This window comes from Rattus norvegicus, chromosome 17 (genome assembly GCF_021556685.1).
Source record: "Rattus norvegicus strain SHRSP/BbbUtx chromosome 17, alternate assembly SHRSP_T2T, whole genome shotgun sequence".
NCBI lineage: Eukaryota > Metazoa > Chordata > Mammalia > Rodentia > Muridae > Rattus > Rattus norvegicus.
This window is the reverse complement of record NC_141550.1, coordinates 79151915-79166264: the sequence shown is the minus strand read 5'-3', so window position 1 is coordinate 79166264 and position 14350 is coordinate 79151915. Positions and strand designations below refer to the sequence as shown.

At 42.9% G+C, this 14350-nt stretch overlaps 1 protein-coding gene and 1 long non-coding RNA gene across 12 annotated transcripts in view; one reads left to right on the top strand and one right to left on the bottom strand.

Annotated features, from left to right (window-relative positions):
* Nucleotides 1–699: 699 nt before the first annotated feature.
* LOC148000288 (uncharacterized) lies at nucleotides 700–4752 on the bottom strand. 2 transcript variants are annotated; one of them, XR_015641866.1, is made up of 3 exons: nucleotides 4520–4752; nucleotides 1531–1655; nucleotides 700–1064 (listed from the first exon to the last, which is right to left on the bottom strand). It is a non-coding gene; the product is annotated as an uncharacterized LOC148000288 (long non-coding RNA). The 2 variants fall into 2 exon arrangements; XR_015641867.1 differs by lacking the exons at nucleotides 1531–1655; nucleotides 4520–4752 and adding an exon at nucleotides 1266–1482.
* Upf2 (UPF2, regulator of nonsense mediated mRNA decay) overlaps nucleotides 1950–14350 on the top strand; it is a 110499-nt gene continuing 98098 nt past the window's right edge. For 2 of the 10 annotated variants that reach the window (XM_087591163.1, XM_087591160.1), the window contains exons 1-5: nucleotides 1950–2036; nucleotides 2930–3008; nucleotides 6337–6447; nucleotides 7515–7894; nucleotides 10775–11554. In XM_087591163.1, the coding sequence (XP_087447289.1) occupies nucleotides 7533–7894; nucleotides 10775–11554 (1142 nt within the window). In that variant the 5' untranslated portion in view covers nucleotides 1950–2036; nucleotides 2930–3008; nucleotides 6337–6447; nucleotides 7515–7532. 10 annotated transcript variants of the gene reach the window in all.

The window sequence follows — 14350 nt, the reverse complement described above, 5'->3', positions numbered from 1 at the left end:
TTTTTCTTCTTTTTTCTTTTTTTCAGAGCTGGGGACTGAACCCAGGGCCTTGCGCTTGCTAGGCAAGTGCTCTACCACTGAGCTAAACCCCCAACCCCGTGATTCTAACTCTTAAGCCATCTCTCCAGAGCCCACATTTTCTCAGTTTTTAAATGGGGTCCTGAGTTAGAGCCCAGGGCTTCATGCAAGATAAGGCAATGTTGTATGTAAGCTCTGTTACCCAGACCCAGGAAACAAACACTTTTTGCTGTTGCTGTTGTTGTTTGAGATAGGATTTTGCTAAGTGTGCCAGGCTGGCCTCTAACTCGTAACAATCCTCCTGCTCCAGCCTCTCAGTACTGAATTACAGATGTGAACCACCACCACACCAGATCTGGAGCAGGGTAAGGCAGACAAATTAAGAAAAGAAAACCCCGGGGTTGGGGATTTAGCTCAGTGGTAGAGCGCTTGCCTAGCAAGCGCAAGGCCCTGGGTTCAGTCCCCAGCTCCAAAAAAAAAAAAAAAAAAAAAAAAAAAAAAGAAAAAGAAAAGAAAACCCCAAACTTGCAAATGGTCCTCGGTTGTGTGGTATCATAGAAAAAAATTATAATTACTTATCAATGGTATAAATTGCAGCATTCACCTCTTTCCTTTGGTAAGGTACCCTTTATGTGATTAACCTATTGGTTATTTTGAACAAGAAAAAATTAACACAGGAAGTGCACAATTTGAAAGAGAATTTACTTACAACTAATAATGAAGGGAGCAGGGAGAAAGCAAACGAGCAAAGGCTGAATACAAAGGGGCAACGACATCCCAAGCATTAAGGATGCTAACAGATCATTCATTATATGAGCTTGAATACTGGTGTGGCTCCTCGAGTCAAGCAGGAATCCAGTCTTGTTTTGCACCTTTGATCCATTGGCTACAGGCCAGCCAGAGCGGTACCATATGTACATCCAACCAGACCACAATTTCAACACGAATCGGAGGTCAGACGCACATTTATATCCACTTGGGAAAACAGGTTGTGCAGCTGATAACGCACTTCAAAGTCAATTTGGTTCAAGTTCGTAACCCCATCCCTTAAAAAAAAAGGGGGGGCGATTTCATTCCACTGTGGAATTTAAAATACTTACAATAAAGGACTTTTTGTATTTCCCATATGGGAAAAGCCTTGACTGCTCTCAATTCTAGCTGTTTTTTTCAGGCCCAACACCTGAAACTGGTTCTGGAAACCCCCCACCCGTCTAGTCCTACTCCGAAGCAACCTCTACCTTCCTCACCAGCCATGTTCTTTAGCTTCTCCAGTTTTCAATTCCTTAAATCTTCTTCAATCTCTCGGTATTAGTCCAATCAGACTTTGCCTCCTCGAACCCCTTCCCCGCGTTCGCATCAGGCAACCCCCTTGAGAACTGGGTGACCAAACTTGACCCCGACAGCGCCCCGTAATTCTACTATCCCACCACTCTTCTACGCCTCTTTAGAGTTCCGCCCCGCCTCATTCCCGCTCCCCCCGCCCCAACCCGTGAATTGCCTGCGCCTGCGCACCTCCAATTCAGGCGCTTTCCCTTTCCTGACGGCCAATCCACTTCCCGCCTCCGGTCCTTGGAACACTCCTCCCCTCTGCTGGGGCCCTGAATGAAGGTGCTGGAAGAAGCTGTCCTAGATATTGCCTGTATAAAAAAATTTACAGATAGGAGAATTTCAACGAATCACTGAAGAAGTAGAGCACCCTCGAGACTGGGTATACATTTATCACTTCAGAACCCGAATGGGGGTCTGGACACGCAGAAAGGACCGGCAGCGATGGTCAATTTGGATTAGGCAGTAATGCGGGCAGCCCTTTCCTTTCCCCCTTCCCTCCGCCCCGCCCCCCTAGCTGCCCGGCCGCGTTGGTGAGTGGCGGGCGGGAGGGCCGACGGGCGGAGGGAGGAGGGGGAGCTGAGGGAAGGCGGGCCCTCGGCTGCGAGATAGGTGGGGGGAGGGGAGGGGAGAGCCCGAGCTCTGGAGTTGGTGCTGGGAAACCCGGGGCTAATGTTGACAACAGGCACTAGGTGAGTCCCAGGGATCCTCCTTCCCCTCCGCTCCGACGATAGGCAAGAGCTGGCGCGGAGGGGTACCGGCCTGGACTCCTACTCCCCGAGGGACCCGAGAGGCGACTCCGCACTCCTGCTCTCCGGGGGCGGCGAGCAGTGGAGGGACGAGCGGGTCGGACGTCGTTCTCCTCAGACCCCTCTCCCGGAGGGTCTGGTCAATGTGAGGGATCTCTCGGCCGGGCCGAGGCTGGCGTGAGGGGCGACAGAAGAGGTGTCTGCCCCACATGCCTGGGCCCAGCCTCGGGGCTGGAGGCGGGGGAGTCTGCTGTGGAGGGGGAAGGTGTTCGGGGGCGTGGAAGAGTGCGTGGAGAGGCTGGGGCGAGCTCCGGAGTCCGGAGGGAAGCGTGGACGGGGGAGCGGGGAGGATGTAGAGTAGTCAGACAAGCTCGAGAGGCTTCGGTGCTGAGGGAGTGTAGGTTGAGAAGTTAGGGTTGGGGCTTAGATGTCCTCAGGGAATAGGAGTTGTGGACGGGAAGTATGTCAATGGTGGGACCCTGAACCACAGCGGGGGTTTGTGGGAGATTTGTGGGTGATGCGTGTGCAGGGGAAGAGGCTTGGAGTGGACCCGCAGATGGTGAGAACTGGGCTGTTTGGGTTTACTTCCTTTTAATCAGGTAGGCTAGTTGATTCTTCGACTCTTCCTCAAGGCTCTCATTACTTCCCTTACGAGTACTGTTGAACTAAAGAGGTGATCACACGGTGTTTGATCTGGTAAGCCAAGCAGAGGCTGCTTACAGGTTTTGGGGATACGCATGGTAGCGAATAGCTCAGCTCTTAGAAAAACTTAAATGTATCAATTGACACGGTAGATGAAAGTAAGGCTCTTAACTGACCCTTCTCATTTGTCATAGTTTTTAGGTGTTCATAAAAGTCGTACAAATCATCGGGCAAGCCTTTATTGAGCTGTGGTGAAATTTCTGAAAAATTTGAGTAAGTCTCACACATACATATAAGATACATAATGACTTTGTAAAAGAATAAACTCAGAGACCAGAAGATATCCCTGTGCTGTTCTACCTTTAGAACATTTTGAGTTCAAAACCCAGACTTGAAGAGTAAACCAGCATTCTCCTACTCTGTAGTATTTTCAGAGCAGTCTGATTGTGATTTCATACATAGACCATATGGTACTTAGCAGACTTATAGCTGTATTAGGGAAACACATCCCTTCTCTGTCCTCTCTCAGGACATTGCCTTAGAATCTGTTTTACTAGTAAAAGAGTCCTTTTTTACTTTTTCTTTTGGGAGTTTAGAATGTAATTAGAAAGGCAGATAAAATAATACAGATCGAGTGCCTAGGGTGGTGTTTTGGGAGCTGGAAAGGTGGTTTTCAACCATACTTTCAGCCCGTTTACAGGCTGTCTGAATATAATTGTAATCCGGCAGAGTAGTTTGTAAAAGTTAATCCTATTTCAACTTCAACACCACTAACTTTTATATTCATTATTTTATTACATGGGGAATTTGGAAACACTTTAGGTGAATTATTTAGCTGCTATTAAATACGAATCTAGCGTTTTTATTAGATTTAATTTATTATATTTAAATTGACAGGATACAAATGTGTCTTGTTGGATTCACGTTTGTTTTTTAGTTAACTTGGTGCGTGTGAAGAGTGGAAAAGAGCACTGGGTAGCTCCTGAGGCAGATGGGTAACCTTGGGCAGCTAGCGCTGTCGTCAGCACCAGAAGCTTGGAGTGGGTAGAGCCCCGTAGTCTTTAATCCTAAAGATCTCTCATCTTGTACCACCTTTTCAGTGTCAGGTGTGAAAGAGAGCTGACATTTATTTAGTGTCTTTCTCTATGGTAGCTACTGTGATGTAGGCTAGTAACTCTAGGGAACACCAGCTCCATTTTATCTGCAAATAAGTAGAATAAACGGAGAAGTTAAGCTGCCTGATTTCCGTAGCTAGTAGGGTCCAAAGCTGGGATACACACTTGAGGCTGACTTGAACACCTGTTCTCTTTGCTCACGTCCCATTGCTGCCTGTACTTTTGGTTATAAATTTGTTAGCTGGAATTTGGTTTTGACAAAGGACTTACAGATCTCTTTGGGAATCTGTTCTGTCATCCTCTGAAGCAGGAAGTGTCTTAGTTTGCTATTGACTGTCACTGTCTATTAGTGTGCTAGTTACTTACATTTACCTAATAAACGAATATTGGTGAGTCATGGCAGTTTGGGACCCTGCAGAGCTTATAAATGATGATCTTTCATGGATTTGTCAGATAAAGAGTAAGATTGTCGATTCTGTGGAAAAATTTAAAATTTAATTTATAAGGAACACTTTAGTTATAAATTCTGATGTTGATTTTGTTGTCTGAGAACTGTGTGTTCTTGTAATCTTGAAATACCTTGTTTATACTTCACATCACAAAATACAAATTCTATAAAATTTTGTTGCATATAACGATTAATACCCTTAAGTAAGATCGTATTGTTACCTTAAACAGGACGTGTCTCCGTAGGTTCAGCCAGTGTGCCAGTAAGCTAAGAGCTTCACGGAGCAAGTGCCAAAGCATTATTAGGCCCCCTGCTGAGATTCACAGTTCTATGACTTGTCATAGTCGGGGTCTGTGATCAAGTCTTCCATCTCACAGGCCGGCGCTCTCAGGGTTCTTAACTTTGGTTAAGACTGTGAATTCACATTCCAGTTCTATCACCAGCTGTGGGGACCTTGGTCAAGTTACTTGGTTAAGTCTCAGTTTACTCATTTATAAGTAGGGAAGACAATACCCACCTCATAAAAGCTTTAGTATTAAGTGAGACAATATACATAAAAGGTTTAGTGTGGTACCTGTGACTAGACACTGGCATTACACTGTTTGAAGGTTGGGTTAGAGCGTGGTGGTGTCACAGTCAAGGCGGTATACACTGCAGGGTAAGAGGTAAATGAGAGTAGCGGGGAGGCTGAAGGAAGGTGGAGGCTGGTACTAAGCTGTCTATGGACCTTCAGCACTCTCCTGGTCTAGGTTGTCTTTCTGGTCATATTTTAACTCTAAAGTAGGAAATTCCTTATTTATTGATACTTTATTATTGCAAAGGCTTTAGTTATTAACCTGGGATTTCTTGCTATAATTTAAATGCTGTACTTGAAAATACTTAATACAACTTGTACATCCTTACCTTTTTCCAAGACAGCAAGAAGTTTAAATACTTTTATACTTTGTAAATAAAATTGTGATTTTTCTCATATGTAACTTGCAGATAATTTAGAAGTCAAAACATAAAAGCAGTGCCTGAAAGTTGTGTGAGATACCTAGCTCTAGTAGAGAAGTGTATTTTTTGAGAAGGCCTACATTTTGGTGAGATATACAGGTTTTTTCTTTCAGTTTATGTAGTTTCCAGTTAAGCATGTGAGTTTGTTTAGTGCTGTCCAAATAGCACATTCTGTGATGGTGGAAATGTTTGGTATCTGCACTGCCCTGCTTGGAAGCCACTGGTCATGAGGAATTGAACACTTGAAGTGCGGTGGCCCTGAGCAACTGAATTACAGGTTTTATTTAAGTTGAATTTGTGTGTAAGTGGCTTAGTGCAGTACTACTAAGTAGTACTACTAGTAGTAGTTTTTCAGCCAGTGATACTTATGTCCCTCAGGAGCATTTATTATCTGGAGTAATTTGTTGTCATTTACCACATGGGAGGCACAGAGGTGCTTAGTTGCTTCAGGTTTATAGGATAACCTTTAAGTTCTACAAAGAATGAATTATCTGATAGGCTGAGGCTCTAGCTCAGTGGTAGAGTGCTTACCTTGTGGGCAAAAAGCCTGACTTTCATTTCTAACACTGCTAAACAAACAAAAAAACCCAAAAAACCCCACCAGACTTGCTCAAAATGATAGCAGTGCTGAGGTTTAGAAACTGGACTACTGGCTGCCCTGCTGACAGTACAGAACAGAATATGCAGGTCTTATTAATCATTGTGCTTATAAACATTCTCTTGTACTAATGAGATTGAAGGCCTGCTCTAATTTGAGCGAGTTTTTTATTTTACAAGTTTGATAAGATTATAGTAACGGGTAAAATTTATGACTCAGAATTCTATACTCTGTTCATTGGTTAGGTGGAAGCAAGAGTTTTTGCTTTGTAACTCCTCTCTTGAGTAAATACGTTCCAAGAATATTGCATGAAGTAGTAAATCAGGATCTCTATCTCTTCCCTCATTTTGGAGTGCTGAGACGTGGGCTTCCCTCATTAGATAGCATTCTCTCACTGAACTGTGATCACAGCAAAAGAGTCAGACTTATTTGCTTGTTTCACAGTGCGGAGGATTGAATGAATTTAGGGCCTAAGACATGCTTGTCCACTGAGCTGCATCCCCAATGGAGGTCCGATGACAACCTGTAGGAATTGGTTCTCGTATTCCATCCACTGTGAGTTCCTGGGCTGGTCAGGTTGGGCACAGCACCTTCACCTGCTGAGCTGCCTTGCCCGCCTTTTTTTTTTTTTTTTTTTTTTAAGTTAGGGACTTAACTGTATAGCAATTTTGATGTGCAATTCACTATATAACACAGGCTGACCTCTTAACTCATGGCAGTTCCTACCTTGACCTACTGAGCATTGCTCTTAACCATGTAAAAAGCATGGGTTAAAACTTACTCATGCTGTCTCCAGTTATAGTGATGGATTGTTTTAAAGTTAATCATGGTTGGACTGATAATATGTGCCTAGAAGTTCTAAATGCTGCACTAGCACTTTCTTGTTCTGTTTATTTTATTTTATTTTATTTTATTTTATTTTATTTTATTTTATTTTATTTTATTTATAATACACTGTAGCTGTCTTCAGGCCCACCAAAAGAGGGCATCAGATCTCATTAAGATGATTGTGAGCCACCATGTGGGTGCTGGGATTTGAACTCAGGACCTCTGAAGAGCAGTCAGTGCTTTGAACCACTGAGCCATCTCTCCAGCCCCAAAATGTGTAGCCCAGACTGGCCTTGAACTCGTGATCCTCCTGCCTCTGCCTCCTTCAGCAGATTCTACCAGTGTGCGCCACCACAACCGGCTGTTTATTTTTTGAGACAGGGTTTTTCAGTCTGGTTGTCCTGGAACTCATAGAGGTCCACCTGCCTCTGCCTCCTAAGTGCCAGGATAAAGGCATGTACCACGATGTCCAACCCACTTTTATGCTTCCTTAATTAATTAAAAAATAAAAACAAAACAACAACAACAACAAAAAACCCTTGGATACAGAATTAATAATAATAAAAGGAGGAATGTAACCAATTTTTGCCACAGTGCTGGGGATTGAGTACTGGGCGTGCTCAGTAAGCACTTTCCACCACTGCATCCTCGGCTTCTAAGGTGTTCCTTCTCATCACAGCAGCACTACTTCGTGTGCATTTTAAAATTTCATGGGTGCCAAGCTTCATTAATATGTTGTGTTGTTAATTAAAAGGCATCCTGCCCATGGTACTGACGTTCTTTTACTCTTACAGATTGTCCTGGGTCACATAATGCCAGCTGAGCGGAAAAAGTCAGCAAGTATGGAGGAAAAAGAATCTTTACTAAACAACAAGGAAAAAGACTGCAGTGAGAGGCGGCCAGTGAGCAGCAAGGAGAAATCAAAAGACGATCTCAAGATCACTGCCAAGAAGGAGGTCAGTAAGGTCCCAGAAGACAAAAAGAAGAAACTGGAAGAAGATAAGAGAAAAAAGGAAGACAAGGAACGTAAGAAAAAAGAGGAAGAGAAGGTGAAGGCAGAGGAAGAGTTGAAGAAGAAGGAAGAGGAAGAAAAGAAAAAACAGGAAGAGGAAGAGAGGAAAAAGCAGGAGGAGCAGGCCAAGCGGCAGCAGGAAGAAGCAGCTGCCCAGCTGAAGTAAGAAACCTGGGTAGGGGAAGGAGTGAGAGTGGGCGCCTGAGACGCAGAGGGGAAGTGGTTGTTTGAGATAACATACAGGCGGCCCCTGGCTGGGAGGTCTGGGAGGATGTCAGCTTGTCTCATTGGTTCCCCTGACCAGGGCATGCTTGAGGTCCTTAAGTAGTGCGGTCTTGAGTGTTTTATGAGGTCTAAGGTGATCTGAGTTTTGTTTGTAAAAACCTTGTTCATGGAGCTTCCTTCTCGAGCCTCAGTGGGAAGGATTAAACTTTGAACCTTCTGCATGCTAGGCCAGTGCTCGTCAACTAAAATTTACAAACCGTCTACCTCTCCTTTAAAAAACAAAAAGGTGTGTGTGTGTGTGTGTGTGTGTGTGTGTGTGTGTGTCCCAGGGTGTAACCCAGGAGGCCTGAAGAGAGCATCAGGTTCCCTGGAGCTATAGTCACAGGTAGTTGTGAGTCATGATGTGGGTCCTGGGAACCAAATATGAGGCCTCTGAAGAGTAGCAGGTTGTTTTAACCAGTGAGATATTTCTCCAGTCCAGTCTCTCCCTTGTTAATAAGGGAGAGAGGGAGGTCTGGAAGGCAGTAGTAGTGGCCAATATTAGAATATTCACAATCAAGATTCTTCAGAATTTCGTGCTTATTTTTCTTCCAAAATTTAAAAACAAAATGTTTTGTAAATTGTCTCTGTGCATGTGTACATTCTCGCCCACTTGCAAAGAGGCCAGAGGACAATGTTCAGGAGTTGGTTTTCTCCTTCAGCTTTAGGCTTTTGGGGTCAGACCTAGCTGTTAGACTTGTGTAGTATGTAGTATGTGTTGATCCTTGTACTAAGATTTTAATTCATAAACATAATTGGTTTCAAAGCACTTCCTTTGCCCCTTCAAAGTTGTTTTTCCTGAGACAGGGTCTCACCATGTTTGTAGCTCTGGCAGTCTTGGACTTCATTGTGTAGACCAGACTGCCTTCTAACTTGTAGAGACTTGCCTGCCTCTGCCTCCCAAGTGCTTGAGTTAAAGTCATGCACTGTACACATCCAACTTCAAGGTGCTTTTAAAATAACTGAAAACAACCAATTCTTTTGTTGTTTTCGGAGATTTTTTAATAATTTTATTATTTTGTGTATGTAAGTGTTCTGCCTGCAGGTATGTTTGTGCAGCATATGCATGCAGTGATGGCTGAGGCCGGAAGATGGTGTTGGAGTCTTTGGAACAACCATGGATGGCTGTGAGCCACCATGAGGTGCTGGAAACTGATCCCAGGTCCTCTGGAAGGGCAGCCAGTGCTCTTAACTGCTGAGCCATCTCTCTAGCCCCACTTCCTAACCTTTTACTGGAAAAATTTCAAATATTTATGAAGATAAAATATAATAATGAACCAGTCTTACCCCACATCTCTTATCTGCCTTATTTAATAATTACTTTAAAAAAATTCTATATGTATATAGATTAGTGGAATTGGGCATTGGTCTTGAACTTAAAGCCATAGCTTGAAAGGCAAGCATTGTGCCATGGAACTATATCCCCAGGTCCTTTCCTAGAATATTTTAAAGCGCATAGGGGTTTTGTATTTTATTTGCCCATAAGGTCTTTATATTTTACACTGTTTTCAGTATAGGGTAAAACTGATTTGCTTCATTCAGATGCATACTGAGTTCTGCTTCTGCTTCTTTTATTACAAGTCCTGTGGCTTTCATGTGACTGAAAGCTTTGTATATCCAATGCAGCCCCTTTGTTAACTCAGCAAGGGTGGGCATGGGGCCTGGAGTTGAGTTAAGAGAAGTGATTAGCTGGGAAGAGGAAAATTACTTTTTTGTAGATTTATATTTTAAAACATATATTCTAATATTTTAAAATCAAAATCATCCCTGCCCCAAATCATTACTTTATTTTAAACAGAAAAAAAAGTTATGTCAGCTTTAACTGTTCTTTTAGGTTAAGTTGAGTTTACTTACACTCATTAAAGGATTTTAAACTGGTAGTTCTCCTAGAATTCTTTCCCAGACTTCTTAGTCATGAGTATTTCTTGTTATTGATGCTCGTGAAAAAATAATTTGAGCTTTTTATTTTATGTAATATGTGTATTTACCAACATCCATGTCTGGTCTCCACATATGTGCAATGCTTTTAGAGACCTGAAGAGGGCAGCAGGTCCTCTGAACCTGGAGTTTAAGATTGGTGTGGCTGCCAGTGCTGAGAATTGAACCTGGGTTCTTTGGGAGAACAGCTAGTGTTACTAAGTTTGAGCCATCTCTTCAGTCCAGTATCTTCTTTTGCTGCGTGTGGTTGCAGGGGGGAAGTTCCTCATATAAGTCAGGCTGGCCTTTACTAATTGTTTGATAAATTCTGACTACGGAGAAACAATACTTGACAGTTGAGAACCCTTTAAGTACATTTTATAATGGTTGTTCTTTAACTGAGTGTCTCTTGTGTAAATGTTGCTATTTACCCAGTGCTTTGGTTTAACATTTTATATTATTCCCAGGCATATCATCTTATCTTTTACATATCGAGCACTGTGTCTTAGATCAATTGAACTTGCAAATCGACAGAGTGATTAACAGTTTAAATTATTGGAAATCATTCTACCACAGAAGGTGTAATAATTTACTGTGCTGTCAGTATATCAGCTGTTAATACAGTGGCCTTGAAAGTCATGAAAGAGGTGGCAAATGCAGATCAGAGGCCCAGTGCTCACTTAGGTGCACAGGGCTCAGTCAGGGTCTGCAGGGTCCCAAGGCGGCAAGGCAGTGGAGGGCCTCTCTGCTCCTCTTGTTCTTGTATTCTATACTTAGAGTGTACTTTTTCACTGACTTTAAGTGATTTATAAATGATGCTTCAAAATGTATATGCTTATTTCTCTTTTGTCTTTTTCATAGAGAGAAAGAAGAATCTCTTCAGCTTCATCAGGAGGCGTGGGAACGCCATCAACTACGAAAGGAACTCCGTAGCAAAAACCAAAATGCTCCAGACAACCGACCAGAGGAAAATTTCTTTAGCCGCCTAGATTCGAGCTTAAAGAAAAATACTGCTTTTGTCAAGAAACTAAAAACAATTACAGAACAACAGAGAGACTCCTTGTCTCATGATTTTAATGGCCTGAATTTAAGCAAATATATTGCAGAAGCCGTAGCTTCCATTGTGGAAGCAAAATTAAAAATCTCTGACGTGAACTGTGCCGTGCACCTCTGCTCTCTCTTTCACCAGCGGTACGCTGACTTTGCACCCTCACTTCTTCAGGTGTGGAAAAAACATTTTGAAGCAAGGAAAGAGGAGAAAACGCCCAACATTACCAAGCTAAGAACTGACTTGCGTTTCATTGCAGAATTGACAATAGTGGGAATCTTCACTGACAAGGAAGGTCTTTCCTTAATCTATGAACAGCTAAAAAGTATTATTAATGCTGATCGAGAATCCCACACTCATGTGTCTGTGGTGATTAGTTTCTGTCGTCATTGTGGAGATGATATTGCTGGACTTGTACCGAGGAAAGTAAAGAGTGCTGCAGAGAAGTTTAATTTGAACTTTCCTCCTAGTGAGATAATTAGCCCAGAGAAGCAGCAGCCTTTCCAGAATCTTTTAAAAGAGTACTTTACGTCTCTGACCAAACACCTGAAAAGGGACCACAGGGAGCTTCAGAATACTGAGAGGCAAAACAGGTGATTTTCCAATGTTCTCCGAGTTGAGAGTTTATAGTGGAGCTCGTGCTTAGGTGTTTAGAGTCTCCATCCACTGAGCGCTCACGGAGAAGGGCTCCTCACAGGTGATGTGTTAGTGTTCCAGGAAACTCACCAGCTAGCAGCCTTCCGTCTCATGCTTAAATGTGACTCTGCACTAGGTTTACAGGGTCTAACTCTCTAAGCCATCCAGTAAGGAGGAGGTGATTCTTGCTTTGTTGCTTTTTCTTCCTGTGCTGTAACATCCTCATGAATGTTGAGGAGTCGCTCTTCTGTCTCTGCCCCTTGACCTGGGCTGCCACTGTTTTCCTGTGCTCTTGTCTGCGCTCTTCCTAACTGCCTTGCTTCCATTGCTTTGGAGTTTAAGTTGTTGATGTCACTGCTGCTACTTGTTCTTGTGAAGAGAGTGAGTCATTCCTTAGCAGTGGTGTTTTAGATCACATTTCTGAGAAGTAGCTCAAAGTTAGCATGAAAAGTGTCCTTGGATATGTTTTTTGTTTTTTTCCCCCTTGGATAAGTTTTAAAGTGTACTGACAGGAGTCATCTTCCTGAGGGCTCCTGTTCCCAGTTTTAAAGGAGTACCGTGCTGTCGCTGTGGTCACTGGTGAAAAGGCCCCACTAGAAACCAGATTCCACTGTCAGAAGACTGTGTCGTTACTGCACCGAGGACACAACAGGATCAGCAGTTCATGGGTCTTGGGCTGACTTTAATGAGGGTGTTGATTTGTTGGGGTCTGGGGTATACAGAAGGGACTAATAGCAGTTCTATTTCACTGAGAAAATTACAGGCTTAGGAGTTTGGAACTTTTTTTGATGGGCCATTGATGGGAGAGGCATACCTTTTCCTGTCCTCATGAGCATGCACTGGGGGAGGACTGGTGTGAACAGTTAGCTCTGGATGGTGATTGATTTAACCAGAAAGAAGGAGTGTTTCACTGTAGTGTATATTGTACAGGGTCATGCAGATGCTCAGTCCTAGGGACCAAAGGTCACTTAGCTGAGAAGTATACTCTCTGGGCAACAGTGAAATGACATCTCAAAGGAAAAAGTAAAATAGAAATGGAATTGCTATTCTCGTCTATGGTTGTGAATTCTAATTTTCATATATTTAAATCTCCTTAACCATGATTTGCATAAGGCTTTGTCATTTTCATCCACCTGTCCCTTTATAGTTTACCTGATACATCACAACTGACCTTGTAAACAACAGTTGATGGGTTCTGTTGTCTACTTTAGAGTTTCTGTATTGACTCCTAGCCTTAGAGCATCTTAGTAGAGGAGCTACAGTGATTTACTATGGCTGTGAGGCACACCTGTCTGATCCCTGTGACTTCTCTTGCAGACTTGCTGACTGCCAGATGCTTTCTCTTTTCAGGATAACTGTCTTCCAATGCTTTCCATACACTCACTGCCCTTAGGACATTTGGTTCTGATTTGTCTTCTCTGACCAGTATTGCTATAGCTTATTTAGCTGTCTTGTCATTTGTCTTTTGTCTTTTTGTCAGTACTATTTACATTGAAGCCTGATTCTTAAATGCATTGCTCTTATTTTTGTTTGTTTGAGACGGGGTAGCCTTGGCTGCTTTGTAGACCAGACTGGCTTTGAACACACAGACCCACTCACCACCTCCTCCAGGCACTCGGACTAAGGGCATACTACTGCCTGGTTCAAATGAACTACTGTTAAGGTACTTTGTTCATTTTGAACTAGTGCAGTAAGTTCTGCCCTGAGTGCATGCTTCTCGGCTCTCTATTTTTTTGAGGTGGCATCCCACTGTTGGCTTAACTCAGGCTTATTTAGATGGTCTGGACATGCTATTTTAACAGTGATTTTGTGTGTGTTATTAAATGCTCAGGTAAGTAAATGGGTTCTTTTGTTTTGGTTTTCAAGACAGCCATGGCTGTCCTACAACTTGCTCTGAAGATCAGAACAAGTTGGCCTCAAACTCAAAGAGATCCTCCTGCCTCTGCCAGCTGAGATTAAAGGCAGTAAATGGTGCGCCTACAGTTTGGGTAGGCATCTTCTGCTCTTTTATCTCTGTGGCCTTTCTTCAGAAACTTAGCAGCTTTGCTCCCGGAGCTGGGTGGGTTCTTTTGTTTTTGTTTTTAGCTGGGGTGGTGGCAGCAGTGATGGGGGTGGCAGCAGTTGTTTAAGACAGCTTTACTGTGTAGCCCTGGCTGTCCTGGAGCTCACTGTAGACCGGCTGTTCTGCCACTGCTTCCTAAGTGCTGGGGTTAAAGATGTGTGCACCACCCCCCAGCAGTAACAGAACTGTTACTCTATGGTTTTAGAGTTTACTTCCAGTGTAGATTGATGTTGACGTTTGTTGTAGCATATTTTGTCTGCTTACTGCTGCAGTAATTCAGATGTGAAAGTCTTAATAGAAGATATTTGACACCTGGCTTAGTAACTTATTTTGAGTTCAAGATACTTTGAGTTGCTCATCAGCTTGGTAGTGAAGATGCAGATAACCCAGCTGAGGAAAGATAATGGATTAACACAGTCTCTTTTGGTTAATTCCTTTCTTCCGAAAGTACCTTATTACAATTTACTTCTGAAGTCATCAGTTTTTAAAAGTGTCTTCTTTGAAGACACGACCCAGTAGTTATTTTCAAATGTGAAACACGGGCAGTAGTTTCTCCAATAAGATATCTCTTAGATGTGATATCCTAGAAAACTGAGTAATAAGTGACCCGAGACTTTAGTCTCACACATAATTAAAAAAATTTTATGCCCTTTGTGTCTTAGGAAAATCAAGTGCACTATTTTCAGTCTAG